The 21,029-nt window shown below is 54.3% G+C and overlaps 1 protein-coding gene across 4 annotated transcripts in view; it reads left to right on the plus strand.

The window, feature by feature from the left end:
* Tspan11 (tetraspanin 11) overlaps positions 1 to 21,029 on the plus strand; it is a 57,449-nt gene that overhangs the window by 14,053 nt on the left and 22,367 nt on the right. For all 4 annotated transcript variants that reach the window (XR_002390823.2, XR_015452186.1, XM_021248151.2 and 1 more), the window contains exons 2-3: positions 7,890 to 7,984; positions 18,901 to 19,092. Coding sequence is in view for 2 of the 4 variants with exons in the window: in XM_021248151.2 (XP_021103810.1) it covers positions 7,901 to 7,984; positions 18,901 to 19,092 (276 nt within the window). In the remaining 2 variants the exon portion in view is untranslated. The remainder of the gene's footprint in view (positions 1 to 7,889; positions 7,985 to 18,900; positions 19,093 to 21,029) is intronic.

The raw sequence follows: 21,029 nt of genomic DNA on the forward strand, positions 1-21,029 counted from the left end.
CCAAGAGAAAACGAGAAAAGACTCACGTCAATGAAATTAGAAGTGAAATAGGTGAAATCACAACAGACACTATGGAAATCCAGAAGATAGTAACTATTTCAAAAAATTATATTCCAGCAAAGTAATAAATTTTGAAGAAAGGGACAGGTTCCTAGACACACACAGACTACCAAAATTAACCTAAGAAGACATAAATATACTTAACAACTCAATAACAAGCAATGAAATTGATATGGTAACAAAGGATCTCCCAACTAAGAAAAGCCCAGGACCTGATGGCTTCACTGCTGAATTCTACAAAACCTATACAGATGTTATATTGCCAATACTCCTCGAGATTTTGGAGTGCTCCCAAATTCATTTATGGAAGCCAGTATCACCCTGATCCCAAAACCAGCTAAAGACCTAACTAAAAAAAGAAAACTATAGGCTAATCTCCTTAATGAACATAAATGCAGAAATCCTCAACAAGATATTAGCAAATAGAATGTAGCACATTATCAAAAAGATCATACATCATGATCAAGTAGGATTCACCCCAGAGGTGCAAGGATGGTTCAACATACATAAGTAAATAAATGTGATACAGCACATAAATAGAAGCAAGGTAAAAACCACATGATTATATCAATAGATGTAGAAAAGGCTTTTGACAAAATCCAACATCCTTTCATGTTAAAAACCCAGAAGAAAACAGGTATATAAGGACCATACCTGAATATGATAACAGCTGTGTATTACAGACTAACAGCCAGCATCATAGCAAATGATGAAAAACTAAAACATTCCCCTAAAATCAGGAACAAGACAAGGATGTCCATTATCACCTCTTCTATTCAAGGCACTTCTATTCAAGTGCTTGAAACATTAGCTAGAACAATTAGGCAAGAGAAAGAAAAGGAATACATATAGGAAAGGAAGAACTCAAATTATCATTATTTGCAGATGACGTGATACTCTACATAGACTACCCAAAAAACTCTTAGAATTATTAATGAACTTCAGCAATGTAGCAGAATACAAGATCAACACAAAAATCATCAGCATTTATGTACACCAGCAATGAATGGGATGAGAAGGAAATTATGAAAACAATACCATTCACAGTCACTTCCAGAAAAATAAAATATCTAGGGATTAATCTAACTAAGAACAGAAAGCCATCTACAAGCGAAACTACAGTACTGTGAAGACTGAAGAGGAAACCAGAAAATGGAAAGATGTCCCCTCCTCCTGGATAGGCAGAATCAATATTGTCAAAATCGCCATACTCGCAAAACTGGTATACAAATTCAATGCAGTCCCAATCAAAGTACCAACAGCATACTTTACCAATCTAGAGAAAATAATCCTAAAATTCATGTGGAAGCAGAAGAGACCCAGAATACCAAAAGCAGTTTGGGGCAACAAGCGCAAAGCAGGAGGCATAGCAATACTTGACTTCAAGCAATACTCTGAAGCAATAGTGATAAAAAAGGCCTGGTTCTGAGGCAAAAACAGATACATGGATCAATGGACTAGAACTGAGGATACGGAAACTTCCCCAGACACATTCAACTGCTTGTTCTAAAGGAGCCAAAAGCATATGTTGGAGGAAAGACAGCCCATCCCACAAGTGATTCTGGGAAAACTGGGTATCTGTGAGAACTAATATCTAGAACATACAAAGAACTCAAAAGAATTAAACTACCTAAAATTAAAGATCCAGTCAAGAAATGGGCAAGAAAAATTAACAGACACTTCACAGAGGAAGAAATACAAATGGTCAACAAATATATGAAAAACTGCTCAGCATCTCTGGCCATTAGAGAAACACAAATTAAAACAACGCTAAGATTCCATCTTACTCCACAAAGAATGACAATCGTTAAGAAATCAAGCAATAACTAATGCTGGTGAGGCTACAGCACAAAATAAACTCTCCTTCATTGTTGGTGGGAATGTAAACTAGTACAAACATTATGGAAATTAGTATGGAGATTTCTCAAAGAACTGAAATTAAACCTGGCCCCTGAAGACTCATGCACATCTCTTTATACAAAAGCCATTTAGTCCATCTAAGAGTTGCCGAAGTCCTAATAGTTTCAGCATTGCTAAAAAGTCCAACTCCAAAATCTCTGAGATTTAAGGCAAGTTTTTAGCTATGAGCCCCTGTACAAATGAAAAGGAAGTTAAACACTTCTAACATACAATGGCACAGGTAAACATTTCCATTCCAAAAGGTACAAATAGGGAGATAGAAAGAAATGGGACCAAAGCAAGACTAAAATCCAGCAGGGCAAACATTAAGTCTTGTAGTTCCATGTCCACCATCTGAGGCAATCTGTGGCAAGATGTGAGCTCCAAAGGGATTGGGTGGCTCCACCCCTATGGCACTGCTGATGATTGTAGCTCCCATCGCTTCTCTCTTGGGCCAACTCTGCTCCCTCCTTGCAGCTTTCCTCAGATGATCCATGCTTCTGGCTTCTCCAACCTTCTGGGGTCTCCACTGCATCTTCAGCTTCACACACTGCCTTCTCAGGGACGCACTGCCTGGGCCCCCAGGCCTTCTTCTGAAATCTGGGTAGAGGCCTTTCTGACTCCACAGCCCATGCATTATGCGCCTAAAATCAGTACCATGTGGGTGACACCAAGGTCTGCTGCCTGGAACAATACCCAGGCTTGCTTCTTTCTTGGCTGTAGGGATTGAATGCCTGGATTGTTGAACACTATGAACTAAACCCAGAGGAACAAATTCTCTAGACCACTGCCATTCTAGAACATGGTGCACTGGGGCTCTTTTCTCAAAGCAAAGTCTTTCACCTTTGCAATTTTGAAGCTGCAAAAGGGTGGAGTCCTGCTGGTTCTTTTGATGTTCGCAGGCCATCTTTTCTATTGTCCTGCCTGTTCCTTCTCAGCAACCAAGTTCTCCTCTACTCCTTTGCAGTCCACAGCTTTACCAGAGGTTCCTTTCAGGCCAAACTCAAAACATTTTAAATCATTCTGCGGGCCCTTTGCTCTTGATTTTCAACATAGATGAGACTGAAAGCTCCCAACAGCAGCCATGCCACAACCTCAACATTAGCCTGCCTTGAAATTTCTTCCACCAGATTAATTAGTCTGCCACACTTAATCGTGGTCTCCTGCAAAGTCTCAACATAAGTGAAATGCAGACACATTTTCTGCCAAAGTATAGCACACGTGTCTGGACTCCAACAGCCAATGTAGACTCATTCCTAGTTGAAACCTCCTGAGACTGGTCTTTACCAGCAGGAGTTCTATCAATATTCTGGTCTTCTGAGCTCTGACCAGAACCTCCCAGCATTCCAGGGGCGCTTCTTCAGCCAGCATCTCTAAACCTTTCTAGTCTGTTTCTACAAGCCAGTTCCAAAGGCTCCTGAACCATATAGCCAGGTAGTATCACAACAACAACCCTACTTCTATATTATCAAAATCTGTCTTGGTTACTTTTCTTATTGCTAAGACAAAATATCAGATATTTACATGTTTAAGGAAGAAAAATTTATTTCAGCTCAGATTGTAGAAGTTTCCATCGGTCACCTGGTTCCAAGGCATAGCAGAGAGGAAACAGTCCATGGCAGAGCAGGCAGGAGGTGGCCACAGCAGCAGGTCTTCCTTTCCTTTTTATCTCATCCAGGCTACAAACCTTTTGGGTGGTGCCTCCCACATGGAGGGGGGCTCAGCATCTGTTTCAGTGAGCCCTCCTGGTGATTCCTATGTTTGCCCAGGGGAACACACCAGGAAAAGCAGCCACTCACCTGGGCACTGGCAGCAACTGTGGGGTCACAGAAGCAGGGGAGGGGTCCTGACTCAGAGTAGATCACCAAAGTGGAGGTCTCCAGCCTGTGAATACCAGTAACAAACACAGACCTGAGAAGGACACCCCCCACTGCATGGCCAGGGGTACTGAGTGTTGCTCTGGGATCAGGGAAGGCTGAGTTCCTCTGAGCTCAGTGCATTTTGGTGGGCGAGAGCAGCTGGTGTTTCAGATCCAGGGCTCATCATGAAGAGACCTGCAGAGGGAGGAGGCAGTGTGGCCTTGCAGAGAAGGTCCAGGGTCAGGAAAGCATGGTTCCTCCTTATGCTCCTAGGCTTGTTTGTGGCTCTGAACATCATCTATGTTGATGATGGCCCCCAATGTGTGTCTGTCCCACCTGTCCCCCAGCCCCTTGGGGACATCTCCTCCCACTGGTTCAGGAACTCCAACTCTGAGCTCCTATGAACAGACAAAGTCCACTTAGGGAAGGCAGTCTGCTTGTGGAAATCACACGCCACTCCTACAGCTAATAGAAATAGTTCGGGGAGGGTCCAGGGCCCAGTGCCTGTGCTCACTGCAGGGTGTGGTGAGACTCATGGCGGAGCTGCAGGGGCTCCTCCTCTCCAGAGACTGCTCTAGCCCTGACCACACCACCCTGTGTGTCATCCTCCGCCCCAGAACATGGAAAGAGGCGAAATCTTGGAGGGGGACAGCTGGCGGGGAGGGGGTGCTTGCTTTGCCCACCACCAGAGAGCTGAGGTCCCAGCCACCCTTTCCACCACAAAGCACTCCTGATCCTCAGTCCTCCAACTGCTTCCCCAGCCTCCTCATCTGCAAACAGCGACTCAGGGTCTCCTCCCCGCACCCGAGTGCTCTCCACCCACAGCCCTCCACCACTCTGGCCAGGCTGAGCCCTGCCCACTGGGGACCAGATCCCTGTCCACCGGGACCCTGTCCCTTGCTCCTCCTCCCATCCCGTTGCTTGCCAGGGTGCCTGGCTTCCTCTCTCTTCTGAGAACCTGGGCCCTGGGCCTCTCCCCCAGGGAGTTGCTTGCACCGCCTGCTTGACGGGTCCCGTGCAGTGGAGTCTGTCACCTGCCCGGGCCTGAAACCCTGGTCTCCTGTTGGCTCTGCCTCACCCTTGCCAAACACTCCTGACACCAATAACCACACCTTCAGCCCTAGGCCACCCATAGTTGGGGGACGACACACGGTACCTCAGGGAGGAGCTTACTGGAATCCCCGCTCCTAATCATTCCGGGCTTTAAAGGGGAAAATTACGCTTGGTGAATGTTTGCTCTGTAGATTGGCAGCAGTACATGAATGGACTGTATGAGCTCGCATGAGATGTGCTGAGACACCTTGGTGGGGCACACAGTCAGAGTGGTGGGGTACCTACTGCCCAGCACCGTCCTGGGGCTCCCCCACCTGTAGAGCACCCGGACTCCTGGCTCTTCCACACCCTGTGCCCACTGTTAGTTGTAAGCAGTAGTGAACGACAACATAAAGCATAAGGAAGCTGCAAGTCTGTGGATCTCCTGTGGAAACCAAGTCTGGAGATGAGCAGCTACGGCAACTTCTTCAAACATACTTCTTTGTCCTTTTCAACCTGTGCTTTCTGGTTCATAGTTCACAATGGCTGCTTAAGCTCCAGCCTTAGCATCAGCATTCCTTAGACAATGGAAGGACAAGGTAAAGAGAAACATGGTCTCCCCTCTCTTTAACGATACTCTGCTGCCCGTGGTGGCACTGGTCTGTAATCCCAGCACTCAGGAGGCTGAGGCAGGAGGATCACTGTGAGTTGGAGGCCAGCCTAGGTTACATAGTGAGTTCAAAGCAACCTGAACTGCATAGTGAGACCCTGTCTCAAAAAAAAAAAAAAAAAAGGCTGAAAGGATACTCAGGTAACTGAAGGTAAAGAACGATGTTTAATGATGATAAAGGGGTTGCCCCCAGAGTGCTATCACAACCCTAGACTGTTTGCACCACTTCAGGGCTGCTGAATCCAAAATTAGCAGAATGCAAGGGGGTGGGTGGACGCCAGTGGTGGTGACACAGCCTTCTTGACAGCACAGCCTCTCTGGTAACCTACAGGACAAGCAGAGCAAACCCAGTGAGGACGCGGAGCTGCTGCTGTTCGGTGAGCAAGTGAGGTCGACGCACACCAGCAGCGACGGGTTCTTGTGCCTACAGCGTGCATGTGAAACACAAACCCACAGGGTGACCTTGTCAGAAGGCGCTCGCACCAGCTGTCTATCGAAGCTCATTCTGGCACCGGCACCAGAAAGGAGGCTTGGGAAGTTCGCCTGCCCCACGTGGCAGAGCCATGTTGCACTGCACAGGGAGGCTCAGTAACTTGCCCTTGGCCACACAGCCTGTCAACAGCAAAGCCAGCTCAGACCCAGGCAGCCAGCCTCACACTGGCACCGATGCTTCGCTAGGGCCTCTGCCACCCCAGCCCCTATGACTTCCGGGAAATCATTTTTAAATGTATGTCTCAGCTCAGGTGTTCAGGTCTTCATTGCTTCCACAAAAGATTGGATGGAACCCCGGTGTCCCCTCTGACCCTTTCCCTCCCGCGAATGGCTGAAATGTACCATCAGAAATGTGTTTCTTTTTGTCATGTCCTACTCTCTTCCTGAAGTTCTTTTTAGAAATGCAGCTTCCCAGATGGGCATGGAAGGCACATGCTTATGTAAGTTTCTCAGCCTAGGCAACTCAGTGGCTTATCCAGACACTGCCTCAAAATATAAAATAAAATGAAATGAAATAAAGTCGCTAGGGATGTAGCTCAGTGCAAAGGCCCTGGGTTCGGTCCCCAGTACCACACACACATGCATGCACGCCTGCACACACAAAAGTGGTTTCCCTTCTCTGCGAAGGTCTGTGGGGAGCAGAGGACTTGCAAGAGGAGGGCTGGCCTTGAGCCCCATCCAGAGCCCTGGCCGTGGAGCCCAAGGGCCGACTGCAGAGTGACCAGGGCCAGCTCCTGCGCCTGGCGGCTGACCCCATCCACCACCGTGTTTTATGAATTTCCTTTTTTCTCCCTCCATCCTTCATCTGCCTCCCTACCTCTCAGACTAAATTGGAGAAAAATGGGTTTTGTCTTCTTTTTTAAAGAAGACCAAAAGTCTTGACTGCTCTTCTCCAGGGCCTGCAATAGAAACCTTGCCGCAGAGAGCCGCACTGCCTTTCTCTGCCTCCAGGAGCCCTGAGTTTAGAGGGCAAAGGCCGGGCCTTCCTGGGGAGGAAGCGTGTTGAAACTGACCAAGCACAGACAGGGGAGGAGCGCAGGGTGGGCTGAGAGGTACACGGACCCGAGCAGGACCAGCCCTGCTACTGAGGTTCTGCAGGGGACAGCCCGGGGAGTGGCTGCTCTGCCAGCTGGGTGTCCAGGTGTGGGGAGCCCGCCTTACTGCCTCTGACCCCCCTGTGCCCCCCGTCCTCCACCCACCGGTCAGGGGCAGAGAAAGCGGATTGGAGCCAGGGCACCTCAGGGCTGGAGTCGGGTTTCGCCTCAGCTCTGTGGCGTGCGCAGAGTAACAGGCCGCATTTGCGGAGCACTTCCTCGGTGCGGGGACTGTCTGCTAAAACATCACGTAGATTATCCCAACATTCCACACGGCCTCTGGCATGGGTGCAGATCCACGCCACAAATCAGTCCCGCAAGTCTCACATCAGCCGTGACAGACCAGGGCTTGAGCCCAGTCATCGGACCTCAGAGAGTCTGCTGCTTGCTGCCAAGCCACTGGGCCTGTCTAGACCTGTTCCTCATGGGGAAGTCTAGGGGCTGGGATGGGTAGAGCAGGAGGAGCCATGGCTGAGTTCCGTGGCCACACAGCCACTGTTCCTCGCTCCTGCCGTGTGTGTGTGTGTGTGTGTGTGTGTGAGTGTGTGTGTGTGTGTGTGTGTGAGGCAAGCACACACCTGTGTTGTGACAAAGAATGAGAACAAAACAAGGCCCAGGCGAGGTCTGCAGAAGACCTGTGGGTCAGGCCCATATCCTGAAGACAAAGCTGACACCAAGGTGGCGGAAGTGCCGATGGGTCGCCCGTGCTCTAGTTGTTGTGCATTAGCCACGGCCCAAGGCCTCTGGCAAGGCTCCCTGCCAGCTCCTATGTGTTCTTTGCAGACCTGGTGATCATGGCCCAGTGGAAGAGCGAGCAGGATGACTGGCTGGTCGTCTACCTGAAGTGCTTGCTCTTCATCTTCAATTTCCTCTTCTGGGTAAGTGAATCCTGCACATGATCCTCTTCCCCAGCAATGAGGAGCCAGTTGATTTCTTCCATATCAAAGGGCCCCAAGGGGCAGGTGCTGCGTGCTGCAAGGCAGTGTATGCCTTTGCTCCCAAGGGGGAGCCAGAGAGTTCGGTCTGCAGGTTGGCATGGAGTCGGGCTGCATGGCCTGTGACCACTGGCATAACAGTGCCCTTTCCGTGCCAGTGCCCTGCACTCAAGGGCCAGCTCTTTCTTCCCTGGCACTGGTCACTCTGTGCCCTATGAATGTGACTGCCTGAAGCAACCTCTTGTTTCCACTGAAGCCCATTTGGGCCAGGGCAGAGGGACCAAGGCCTTAGGGACACGGGCTGCCACTGGCAGTGGTAGGAATGACGTCTCTCTATGAGGACTCCCTCAGGAAGCCTCCCTGGTCGGCCTTTTCCGGAACAGTGCGGAGTCTGTCCACTGAGGCAGTTTTCTGGTAATTGGGAGCAGAATACCATCAGCCCCCAAAATAACCTTCCGATAAGACAGAACTGGGTTTTGTGCTACCCAGGGCTGCCCCATTGACAGTCTCACCGGCTCTCAGGAACTCCCGTGCAGGGTGGGACTCCCTTTCCACGCCCTTCCCTCGGGCCCTCGATACAGATTGGCCGAGGCTGTGACAGAGCAGTGTGGGCTGCGGGGACCCAGCCACGCAGCACTTCCGGGGAGAAGGCAGGCATTCGATGCTATTTACCAAAAAGCGGAACACTCTCGTGTTTGTCCTAATGCGTTTCGCAAAGTTCCTGAGACAGCAGTACACTGATCTGCCACTTTGTCTTCCTGGCAACCTGGAGAGGGTGACAGTGGATGCTGCAGACATGCGCTGTGTGGGTAGGCGGGTCTGCATGCTCAGAGACAGACCCTGTGGGTGTTTAGGACTCTTTCTGAGTGAGCATTTCTTTGTCAGAATGTTCTTCCTGATCATTTTCAAATGGCTCATGTGCACACTACAGATAATCTCCAAAAGGTTGAAAACTATAAGAAAATAAAAATTGCTCCAGCACATGTTGGCTTCCGGGTTGCCCAGTGCTGGCCTTAGACAGCAGCAGTGTTTGCCCCCAGTGCTGAAGACAGGAGGTCCGGAGTCAGGCATCCGCAGGGCCGAACTCTGCCTGAGGCCGGCCAGACTCTCTGTGCCTCTCACTCGCAGCTTTGGGCTGGGGACTCTCAGCAGCCCTGGTCCGCAGTGCAGCCGCACTCCCGTCTGTACCTGGCCTCACATCTGGACCCTTCTCTGTCTCCACGCACCATTTTCCTCTTCTGGGACCGCACTGGATCTGGGCCACACAAATGACCTCATCTTAACCTGATTCCTGCTGCCCAGACTTCCAGATGAGTCCATTATTCCCAGCCTCCAGGGACTGAGGGTCCTCACTCGTCCCTTGGGAGACAGTTCATCCCATACCACTCGCTGTCCTGGGGGCAAACCCTGGGCGTTCCCTCCAGACTGCAGCGATGGCTGAGAGATGGTGACCCCATGGTAGGACTGACCATGGGTCAAGAGGTTGGGACTGTAAAATGGGCAGGATTAGGAATTAACTCGGTGGGTGAGAAGGATGGCAGAGCTCAGCATTTGGACAGGGGACTGGAAAGAGAAGCAGTTTGGGGTCAGATGGAGACGGCCCTCAGTCCCCGGGAGATGTCTGAGCGGGGACGCCCTGTGGCAGTCAGTTCCCCTCTCCAGGTCTCTGGAGCCAGCCAGGCCAGTGCCCCAGAATGGACTGCCGTCTCCAGGACCGGGGCTGAGTCTAGGGGGTCAGCAGTTCCCAGTGGCCCGAGCATAGGGAGTTCTGGGATAGAGTGGGGGGTGCTGACACCAGGAGAGCCCCAGCAAAGGGGGTGGAGACTGCTGGGGAATCAGGGAGAGGGCAGCTGGGGCAGGGACCAAGAGAGACGTGGCTCAGTGAAGCTGGAGCCTAGCGGCCACCAGGGTAAACACAGGGGACATACTGAGACCCCAAGGACTGGAGCGGTCCCTGGGCTGAACGCAGGAGCAGCGGTGCGTGGAGAGCTGCAGAGGCGAGGGTCGGGAGGCAGAGCTCACTGTAGACCCTGCCTCTGGGCCCAGGTGGGGGAGGAGGACCTGTGTCCATGGGCTCCGCAGCACTGAGGCCGGTGTGGGTGACCCCACTGCGATCCAGGGGCTGTCCTTGGGGCCGCTTCCAGCCAGAGTGGACCAAGTCGACATCCTTTAGAGCAGTAAGGAGAGGGTGTGGCTGCGGGCAGGTGGGCAGCAAGTGTGTTCCCAGGGCAGCCGCTAGGCAGAGCCTACCTTAGCCATCTCCAGCTTCCTGTTAGAAACATCTGGCTGGCACCTGCCTGCCTGCCTGCCAAGACCAGCCTCCCAGGACCTGGTCAGCTCAGCCTCCTTCTTGTGACAGTGGTGGGCTCGGAAGGTTCCAGCCTCTGTGGGCAGGGGGTCACGGTGCTCAGTCCCCTCAACCTGCCTCCCCACCTTCAGGTGACGGGGAGCACTCTGCTGACCTGTCTCTTCCCCAAACAGAGCCCAAGTTTACACCTAGCAGCATCCAAGTCCCTGGGGTTGACCAAATTCCCCAGGGAGGGCACTGTCCCCAGAGATCCCCTCCCCCACAGACACACCCTGAAGTCCCATTGCTGTCCCCTCCACTGAGGCCGGTTATAAACACAGTGTTGCCTGTGTCTACACTGGGGTGCCGCACAACCACCCCAAGGGAGAGTCTCAAGGCAGAGCAGTGAGGGACCCTCGGACATCCGTCAGGCTGCTGCTCATGGTCACTGCCCTGCCCCCAAATGCCGAAAGGGAGCCAGGACCAGAGGCCAGGCCGAGCTGGGAGGAGCACGGTGAGAGCAAAGCTCGTCTTCCCAGTGTGTCTCTTTGCTGTGCTCCATCAAAGCCCAGAGCAGGATGGGGGCGCCAGGGCTCCCTGCAGCCGTGCTGCCCTGCATTTGCCAGATGCTGCTGGGTTAGAGCCTCCCACAAATTATCTCCTGCCACCCTCCACTCAGCCCCACTGGCCCTTACCATCATATCCTTTCCCAAATGTGGGACAGGCTCACCAACTTCAGATGCTCCCAAGTCTTATCCTGTGATAAGCAAAGCTAGCATGGTAGCCAGGTACTCTAATACTGGGTCAGTAATGGTAGTGACTGTGTAAAAATTCATTCCAGTTTTCATTAAGCTCCAACTAAGTGTCAGGCATAGTTTTGGGTGCTCAGAACACGGCAGTGGAAAAGTTCCTGGTGTCTGGACAGGCCGTGGCCTCCTCTGGCCTGACCTTCCACTTGTGTCTTCCTGGATGACCCTCCCAGCCCCCCTCAGGGCTGTGGGCAGCTCTGTGAGACCCTGTTGTGCAGAATGTGAAGCAGTTTCCCCAGCATTCAAGCGCCATGATTATTTGCCACAGAATGTTCAGTGCTGTGGCTGAACTGTGTCCCCGCCAAGTTCACAGGTGGAACCCCGAGCCCAGTTGGGCTGATTTGCAGACAGGGCTTTTGAGAGGCACTTAAGGGAGGGTAAGTTCGGTCATGAGGGTGGGGGCCAGGCCCAGCAGGAAGTACAAGAGGCCCTCCACAGGCGAGCAATGTCCAGGCCACATGAGGACCTGCAGGAAGGCTGCCAGGCAGCTGGCCAGGAGCAGAGTCAGCCAGGCCCTTGACCCTGTACTTCCAGACCCCGAAAGTGGAAATAAATTCTCTTCCTAGGCCACCCAGTGTGCAACATGTCATGATGACAGCCCAGGCAGACGATGCTGTTAGACAAACCCCCTGGCCACTCCGCCCTCGCGTGGTAAATGAGAATCCAGTGCTGTGCTTGTGGAATTAGAGGTTGATATTTTGAGAAACATTCAGCACAGTTTCGGGAGCATACTTGGTATTTGCTGTTATGTGTGACCATTGTAATGACTGCTCCTTGTCCTGTCCTCAGCCTTCTCGGTCCACGTCCACGGTGCTGGTGCCACCCCTGTAGGAGACACATGCTGGGGTGTGGTGGTGCATGCCTGTAATCCCAGCTACTCTGAGACTGAGGCAGGAGGATCAGAAATTCTAGACCAGCTTGGACAACTTAGCGAGACAATGTCTCAAAATAAAATTTACAGGGGTCTGAGGATGCGGTTTTGGTAGAGCACCAGCCTAGTGTTTGCAAGGCCCTGCTCCAATCCCTAGCCGCCCCCAAAAGAAAGCTAAGAACAAAAGAAACACATGCAAGTGTAAGAAATATTAACAGGAAGCATTACTCATGAAACTAAACCCACTTTTCCGAATGTGACACTCCTGTTTTCTCTGTGATTGTTATCATTAAGTGTGGCTACAACTCACTAAACATTTCACAAGCCCAGTGTCACATGCTAGAGTTTGAGAACCCCAGGAAGCCCTGACATCTGCCCAACCTGCGCAGGTCTGGAGGTCTCATCCTTCCCACCCGCTGTCCCCTCAGCTCATGGACAAACCTGACACCGCTTTTCTGCCTCCTTCATGAGCCCAGAAAGCACATGGGCCCAGGTTTCCAGTATGGCTGCCTGGGAAGTGCGTATCTTCTCCCCACTTTTTCTCCAGGGCTCCCTACAGCTCCCATCAGCCCTGCAATGTTGTCCTCTAATTTATTATTTTAATTAGATGTTTGGCTGTGTTAATAATCAAAACTTTCCCGACTCCCAGGAGCTCTGCCAGGCTGTTGGAAGAGCCTGGAGTGGCTTCCTCTGCCCAGGAGCTCCGCCCTTCCCTGGGCATTGGCTCGGCCTTGACGCCTCCACAGGCATCCCAGGGAGACCTTCTGGGAGAAGAGGCCATGGCCACTGTTGACAGAAAGGAGCAGCCCCGGCCCTGGCGAGACTGTCACTTCTGGGCACAGGAGGAGCCAGGGAGGGAAGAGCCTTCTGCTCATGTGCAGGCCCAGGCTGGGAAGTCCTTCACATCCTGTGTCCCCTGCTGAACGTGGCCTCGGTCCCAGCTGAGGTTGGTGCGCATTTGGCCTGGGAGGGTCAGGATGACACGCGGTGGTAAAAAGCCAAGTCCCTGCAAAGCACGAGGTGCTCCACCCTGGGGGCTTGCTTCCCGGGCAGAACAGCTCCACGGGGGTCCACAGCTCAGTTGGTAAAAGGGGCACCAAACAGAATGTTAGAAATCTTGAGTTCTGGTCCCCACTATGCTGCTAGAGTTAGTGACCTTGGGCCGCACTTCTCTCTGGGCCTTAGGTTTTCCTTCCAGAATGTAAAGGGCATGGGCCCTTCTCCGCCCTCCCATGGAGCCCCTGGATGTCTCCACTGGTACCCCTCTCCCAGGATGAATGAGGTTTAATTAAGAGGCTACAGAGGGGACCGGGGATTTAGCTCAGTGGTTCCGCCACCTGCCTCGCAAGTGCAAGGTTCTGAGTTTGATGCCCGGTACCAAAGAAAAAAGAGGCTACAGAGGGAGATGCCAAGGCAGCAATTGTAGACTGTGCTGCATGTAACCAGAAACATGCTCAAGACAGGAGCTGGTGCCGGGGACAGAAGGGTGGGGGCTACGTTCTGCAGGCTCCTGGGCTGGGGCCAACAGCTCGAAGGAAGGCCCCTCCCAGGTCCTCCCCAGTGTGTCCTTTGGGATTTCGCCTCCTTGTAAGGGTGGAAGGCATGGGTGGGAGTAATGTTCTCATTTGTTGTTCAAAGCTCTTTGAAACGGAGTGGTGAACACAGTGCCTCCCGGTGGAAACCGCCCTCCCTGTGACAAACTGGGCATGTGGACTCCTCACACGGGACAGGTTTGAGCCAAGGGCACCACGGCAGGCAGAGCAGAGGGCCACCTCCCCCAGAAGCAGGGATGCTGCTCCCGAACAGGGCCAGGAGCAGCCCTGGTGGCAGCTTGCTTTCCCCTAGGCTCTCAGCGGCCTGGGTGTGGCTGGGGGTGCCCTTGGCCCCAGGACCCTACTTGGGGCCTGTAGAGCCTGGCTCACAGGTCTCCTTAGCCTCTCCCTGGACCCCAGCCTAAATCTGCACCCCAAGTTACTCACTTGGTCTCCATGACAGGAATCACCTGGTGGTGACCGAGTTGGAGTCTTTCCACCTGGCCACCCACAAGTGACCAAGAGGAGGGTGCTATCGGTCTGTGCCCTCAGCGGTCTGAGAGGCTGGCATTGCCAAGCAGATGCCCAGTGGGTGGTACTGAGAGAGAGAGCGTGAAGACACGTCAACCGGCACGAAGGCCCTAAGGACCCAAAAAGAGCCCTCCCCTCCCTCCGGGATGCACACTGCTCCTTTAGACCTAATGGCCGTAAGGCAGGGAGAAGGACCACTGCCCAGGAAACCAGCAGGGAGAGGCAGGGAGCAGAGCAGTTTGACTGCACAGCTCTCTACGAAAGTTCCGCCCACCAAGTGCCACATCACCACGGACGTCAGGGGCAGCGGGCTGTGTTCAAGGGCTGGGCCCCTTCAAGCAGAGGGCTCCCGGGAAGGGACGTGGTGTCGCAGGGGTGCCCGGGAACGCCTCTGCCCACAGGCGAGAGCAGCTGGCACCCTTGAAATGAATTTAGGAGGGTGCGTAGAGTTCGGCAGGAGAGAAAGAAGGAAGCGGACACCTGAGTCCCAAAGGGGCTGCGTGGCTTGTGCATATTCTCACAGCCAATGGACAGGGCTTGGACAGGACTCAGGCTCCTCACCCCAAGCTCTCCCTCTGACCACCCCACTGAGCATCCTTAGTGACAACCACCAGCCCAGGCTGGAGGAAGGGGAGCAGAGCTCAGTGCCCTGGCTGCCATGGCAGCTCCATGTGCCCCCAGGTGGGAGAGGAAGAGGGGCTGAGGGCAGACAGGGTGCACGTGGCCCTGCTATGTCAGGTCAGGATGGGGTGATGGCTCTGTGGATGGGACGCCAGGGGGCAAGGGCACGGATGGCTGTGGTCCCAGTGGGTGAACTCAGCCCCAGCCCCTTCTAGAACAGTGTGGTGCTCAGCAGGGACCATCTCCACACTGTGGCCCAGTGTGTGTCTCCCCCCGCCCCCCGCCATGGGCTTCCCTGGCCTGGAGGGAAAGAGCTGTCCTGCGCAGCGGGTGTCTCCCCACTGCCGTCCCAGGGCCTGCCCCATGGGGCCCCTGTCTTTCCTCCACTCCCAGAGCCCTCTGCCTGCTTTCCTCCAGGTCTGCCGCTTTGGTTCTAACCCGGCCTCGAATGCATGGCTGCTCAGCTAATCCTTTTCATCTAAGTACTTGAACGACATGCTGGCAGTTCCTTTTCTATCACCGGGAGTTCCTAAAGCTATGCCACATGAGTGCCCTGCAGTGTCCTCCTGGCCTGCCACTCCCAGCTTTACCCACTGCAGGGTTTTCTGGCTCACTGGCCACAGACAATGGCTTTGAAGCTATAGTGGTCGATATTCCACAGAAAGCAAGGCCAGTTTCATGAAGAGCCACGCCCTGTTGAGTCAGCTTGGGGTCAGAGTACCCCGAGCTGCTGGTGCTCCTCTCCCTGCCTCTTCTGCCACTTTCTGCTGGCTTAGGCGGTTTCCTCAAGGAGACACGGTCAGAAGCATCCTGCTGGAGGTGCACTGGCAGGAGGTTGGCCTCTGGTACTTACAGGGATGTTGGGATACCCACGTAGAGGACTGGGCACCTTGTGATACAGGGGAAGAAGGGAGGCGTAGAGGGGCTGAGAGTCCATCCTCCGTTCACATGGCTATCGGGCACAGCAAGGCTGGACCCAGGGCCTCTGACTTCTAAGCCCATGACGACCTCTGTGACCTTTCCACATTTAGCAGCTTTGCCTCTCCTGTCTGTTTTCCAAAGAGCCGGCCAAGTCCTAAGCAGAACTTAGGCTCATTCCTGCAGGCTGCTCACAAGTGGTGTCCCCTCCCTTCGACCCTCACTGGGTGTCACCCCCAGGAGGGCTGAAGACTCCTGGACATCAGAATGGGATGGCTTTGTCCCTTCAGATCCCTGCCCGACACTACATGGTGGCTGGGGAGCCGTCTGCACCCCAGCCCACCTGCGGGCTCAGCCCATTTTGCAAGACTTGAGAGCACGCGTCTCCCCCAGCCCCACGCCTTCCCCTGGCAGCTGCATTTTTCTTTTCTACCTAATCTGATTTTTGCCTGTGCTGATGGAAAATTATGCTTCTCATTATCCCACCTTCTACCCTAAAACTTCTGTGGAAGATGGAGAGAAGGATAGAGCTCAAGTCCTGAGCAAAAGTCAACAGCACCCCTGGCAACTGCTCCCTGGGGCAGGCCACAGTTCAGTGGACGCCTCGGGTCCAGAGCCTGGTATGCGCTGAGATCAGCACAGAGCCACCCACTGGGGAGAGGGTGGGGCTCTTGGGCCCCTACTGGTGTTGAGATCTGGGCTGTGCTTCCACTGGGAACGGCAGACATGCTCATGCCTGTCCCAGTCCCGAGGACACTGACGGGTCTGGAGTGCAGCTTCGGTTTCTCCTGACTCCCCGGGTGATTGTGCAGCCAGGACTTAACAGGGACCCAGTGGTGGAGAGACCTTGGAGAGACCATGGACCAAGCTTCTCACCTAGGTCGAGAAGAGGCTTGCGCCCCTGAACCTGAGGGTCTTACTTAGGGTGGAAGGCAGTTTCTCTGGACAAGAGACCCGAGTCCTTTCATCAGCTTCTTCCGTGGCTTCTCATCCCCGAGGAGACGACCATTAACTGTCCCCAACCCTGAGCAGACATATCCGGGTTCTGGGTCCAGATGCTCAGCCCACACTCTGATTTGGAGAACATGGGGGAAATGGAGGATGTGCACCTTCCATAGGCTGCATCCATTGGAGGCCAGATTTCCTGGCTTTTGCTGGGGTGAGATCAGCTCAGGGTGGTTGGGTTGACCAGCAAGCTGGCTGCTGCTCAGGACCTGTTCCTGACACTGTTGTATGCCTTTGATTAGTAAAAAAGGAGACAGGGGCCGAGGATTTAGCTCAGTGGTTCCAGCATCTGCCTCGCAAGCAAAAGGTCCTGAGTTCGATCTCTGGTACAAAAAAAAAAATGAGAAAGGAATTATCACTCAATTAGCACACTGTGTTTGGTAGGCCAAAGCCCGACCTTGGAAAAAGAGATGGAAAGGTTCTGAGTGGTTATAGACTGGGAACCACTGATCTAGTAACTCCCTTATTTGAGAGATTAAAAAGCTGAGATCGAACTGAGAGTTAGGTCACCCAGCTGGTTATACCAAGTTGAGACCCTCACCCAGGCCTTCCAGAAATGCCGTAAGGGACAAAAATCTCCATGTGTGGGATGCTTTGCTAACAGTCACACTGGTTATGGAGTGGACCGATGCATGTCCACTGGTGTGCCTCGTCCAGGGTTTGGTTCCACTGACTCAAACTCGGGAAACCCCTCACTTGCCCAGGCGGTGTGGACCACTGATGACCCACACCCACAGAGAACTGAGAGAAGTACCGAACCTGGGATTCGTCAAAGCTAAGGTATCATCAGTTGTAAGATCCATCACTGGCCTCCGGCCATAAGAAACAGTGCTGCCAAGGACCCTTAGACCATTAGTCATGAGATGCGTCCCAGGCTCAGGGAGACTGAAATGGGAGAGAGAAATGTGAGTCTGGGACTGAGGAGAGATGGTCCTTCCTCTCCTATCCCACCTGGGTGGCCCAGCTGTGGCCCCGGGTGGCATCCTTCCACCTGGTTCTCATGCCTGGTGGAGGAGCCACTGGAGATGAAATGGGACTGGGAAGAAATCATAGCTCTTTTAAAAGCAGGGGTGTTGGGGCAGGCCCTTCCACTCCATGGCATCCAGAGACAGAGCCTGGATTTGCCCCCAAAAGACCTGATTCCAGTCTCAGTGCTGAAACTCTAATGGTGTCGACTTGGGCACATTCTTACCCTCCCCAAGCCTCAGTTTCCTCATCTGCAGACAGCCGTACATGCTGCCCATCCTCACAAAGCAGGTATAGAGCTCAGAAGGGAAATGGCAGTGCACACACACTGGGTGTGCAGTTGCCTGGTGCCTGTTAAACCCAAGAGCCATCTTCCACTCCTCAGCTGAGGGCTGTGGCTCCCAGAGCAGAGGACAGGGAAGTGAGTCCCATGTGGCAGGCTGATGAGGAAAAGCTGAACAAGTGGATGGACCCCCAGTAAGTGGGGTGCTTCTCTAGCTTTTGCCACACCCAAGACCCCTTGAGAAGCATCCACCATCCATCCTTAGACGGGTCTTTCCTTAAGTGGGGACCAGGGGACGAGGGCACAGCGGAAGTCCACCCTCCCATGGCCATGCGGTCAGAGGTTCTCTCCTCAAATCCCAGGCACTCTCCCCTAGGGTTCCACACTGGCACCCTGAGGGCGTGCGCACTCACTCACACACAGTTCCGAAGTGTGACAGTCGCTGACAGTCATTCAGCCTTACGTGTCTCCCCAGTGCCACTCCAGCTGCAGGAGGCAGTGGCCCCAGGACTGAGAGGAAGGCAGGCCACCAGTGAAGAGGAGGAAGTAGACGGCTCCCTCTCCATCCTCTGTGGATGGCGTGCGGCACACACTGACCTTCCCAGGGAGGAGGCAGTGGGGCTGAGTGGGTGGCCCTGCCCTGCCCACCTGAGAGTCCCCAGTGGAAGGACCAAGGGAACGGCAGCACTGAAAGTGCCTGCCCGGGGGAGGTGGCAGGGCAGAGCTGGTAAGGTGCCCTCAGCACAGCTGGGGGCTGAAGGTCCCCAACGCCCTGTCACGCCCACAGCTGCACCCATCCCCTACCCACGGCACCCTCGGAAGGGGCCCCCCTGGGGGTCAGACCCCGAGTTGAAATCCAGCTCTCTGCTGGCTCCCACGCGGGGCCTGGTGAGGCTCCTAGCGGCTAGGCCTCCAATTGATCCCCTTGGTCAAGCCGGCACCAAATGCTTCTTGCGGCTGTTTGGAGAGGGCTGGTTGTGTAGACAGCACCCGTGCACAGCGGGCCCCGCTCCACCCTGCTCCCTGTCTCCTGCAGGCCGGCGGCTTGGCTGTGATGGCCGTGGGTGTCTGGACCCTGGCCGAAAAGAGCAGCTACCTCGGCTTCCTGGCCTCCAGCACCTTTGCCACCTCAGCCTGCATCGTCATCTCGGCGGGCACGCTTGTCATGGCAACCGGCTTCCTGGGCTGCACTGCCGTCCTCTCGGAGCAGAGGGGCTGCCTCTCCATGGTGAGCGCTGCCTGGGCACTGAGGTTGGGGACAGCCAGGCGGGGAGGCTGCTCGGGCCTGGAACAATCACATGTGTGGTTCCTGGACAGGAGCAGCGCGCAGCCTCAGCCTCCTCTGGAGCCCCTCTTCCCTCCTCTTCTCCCTCCTCTTCCTCCTCTCTCTCTCTCTGGACTCTCCTTCCTCCTCTTCCTCTTCTTCCTCCTCTTCCTCCCCTCCCTCTCTCCAGCGTCTCTACCACCTGGAGCTCCCCAGGTGCGGCCCACAGCCGGCCTCATCCCACCGGCTCACTCCCAAGCTCTGCCCTGGCCCCTCCCGGGTACCCCGAGGCGCCCTGGACACCATGCCGCCTGCAGATATTCCAGCGCGTCTCTCTTCAGCTTAGGGGTGCTGCTTTAGAAAACATAGTGACATTACTATTACCACACTCTTTCCTGATGTTGCAAAATAACAAGGCAGTTTTGGATTTGCCAACTGATCCAAAACACTGTTCTTTGTTTTCATTTATTTATTTTTACTTTTTTTTTTTTTGGTACCAGGGATCAAACTTGGGCCCTTGTGCTTGCGAGGCAGGCAGTGAAACCACTGAGCTCAATCCCTGGCCCTGTTCTTTGTTTTCAAGTTTGAGTCAGAATCTAAATTAGGTCCAGGTATTATATGGCAGGAGCCTCCTAAGCCTTTCAGTCCCTGCCTCTCTCTCTCTTTCCCCTCTCTGTCTGTCTCCCTGTCTCTCTGTGTCTGTATGTGTGTCTCTCTCTCTTTCTCGCTTTCCCCTCTTCATGCTGGGCAGGTGACGATGGGTACAGAGGACAGGCAGAGGTGAGGTGGTTGGTCCAGAGTGCTCAGCGGGAGGCCAAGGGAGCAGGCTCAGCCGAGCTAAAGGCCTGTGCCAGCCTTGGTAGGCACACATGGAGGTCAGCAGGTCCCAGTCAGGGGAGCTTGCGGCAGGGCCCAGCCTTCGCCCTGGCATTACTGGCCGCTGGGCAGGGCACTCGCTCACACCCTGCCTGTGGGGATGTTGAGGCAACAGGAACACACGAAGTTCTGAAGCTGACAACACACTGCAACAGGGCACATGGTCCAGCTCCTGCGCCCTCCCCGGGCTCCAGCCCACCTCACGCTGCGGAGCACTGAGGGCGGGGCTGGGTTTCACCAGACAGCTGTGTCCCTGGGGAGGCACAGGGGCCTCGTCCTCAGGAGTCAGCATGGGCAGTGGCAGGCAGAGACCAGTCGCATACCAGAGGGGCTCAGAGCAGGGCAGGCGAGCAGGGGCCTAGCAGTGGAGCTGGGCACCCAGGGCAGCTGGGGCTTCATACCCACTCAGTAGCCCACCTGGGCCAGAGTTTTCCGGGTTGGAAGGGAGCTCAAGGCCAGCATTCACCCAGACCATCCAGGCTTCAAGTAGGTGAGACCCGGGGTCCCTCCGGCATTACTGGAGGATGCTGCAAATTAAGGGCCCCTGGGAGAATGAGCTATTCCTCTGGGCGGGCGAAGAGGCCAGAAAGAGCACTGAGGGCTCAGCTCCCTCCTTGCTCTGCACCCAGTGCCACCGTTGTGGCCACGTCCCCTCCTCCCCTCCACGTCCTCGAGTTCAATCTGTGTAGCTGTGAGGCTGACCACGGAGGCCGAGGTCTCCAGCCTCCCCGGACACAAGCTGACCGCCATTTGGGCTGGATTCTGCCGGAGGGCGCCTAGCTCTGGCTGGGGCTGCTCTGAGAGAGGTGGACAGTCAGTGGAATGGCAGACTGGAGCTTCCGAAGGCTTCCGGGCACCTCTCCGCCCACCTTCCAGCTTCCAAGACAGAGAGCTGGGCCATCCCCTGGGGCTGGAGGCAGCCTCAGCACAGAGGCCCTGGGACAGGCTGGCTGGAGATACTTCTGTCTTCTCAGCTCTGCTCAACCCCTCCATAGAGGCTGTACAGGTGCTGGCAATGTCTGGCT

This window comes from Heterocephalus glaber, unplaced genomic scaffold (assembly GCF_053883595.1).
Source record: "Heterocephalus glaber isolate CG9 unplaced genomic scaffold, H.glaber_assembly_v1.0 deba00001444, whole genome shotgun sequence".
Classification (NCBI taxonomy): Eukaryota; Metazoa; Chordata; class Mammalia; order Rodentia; family Bathyergidae; genus Heterocephalus; species Heterocephalus glaber.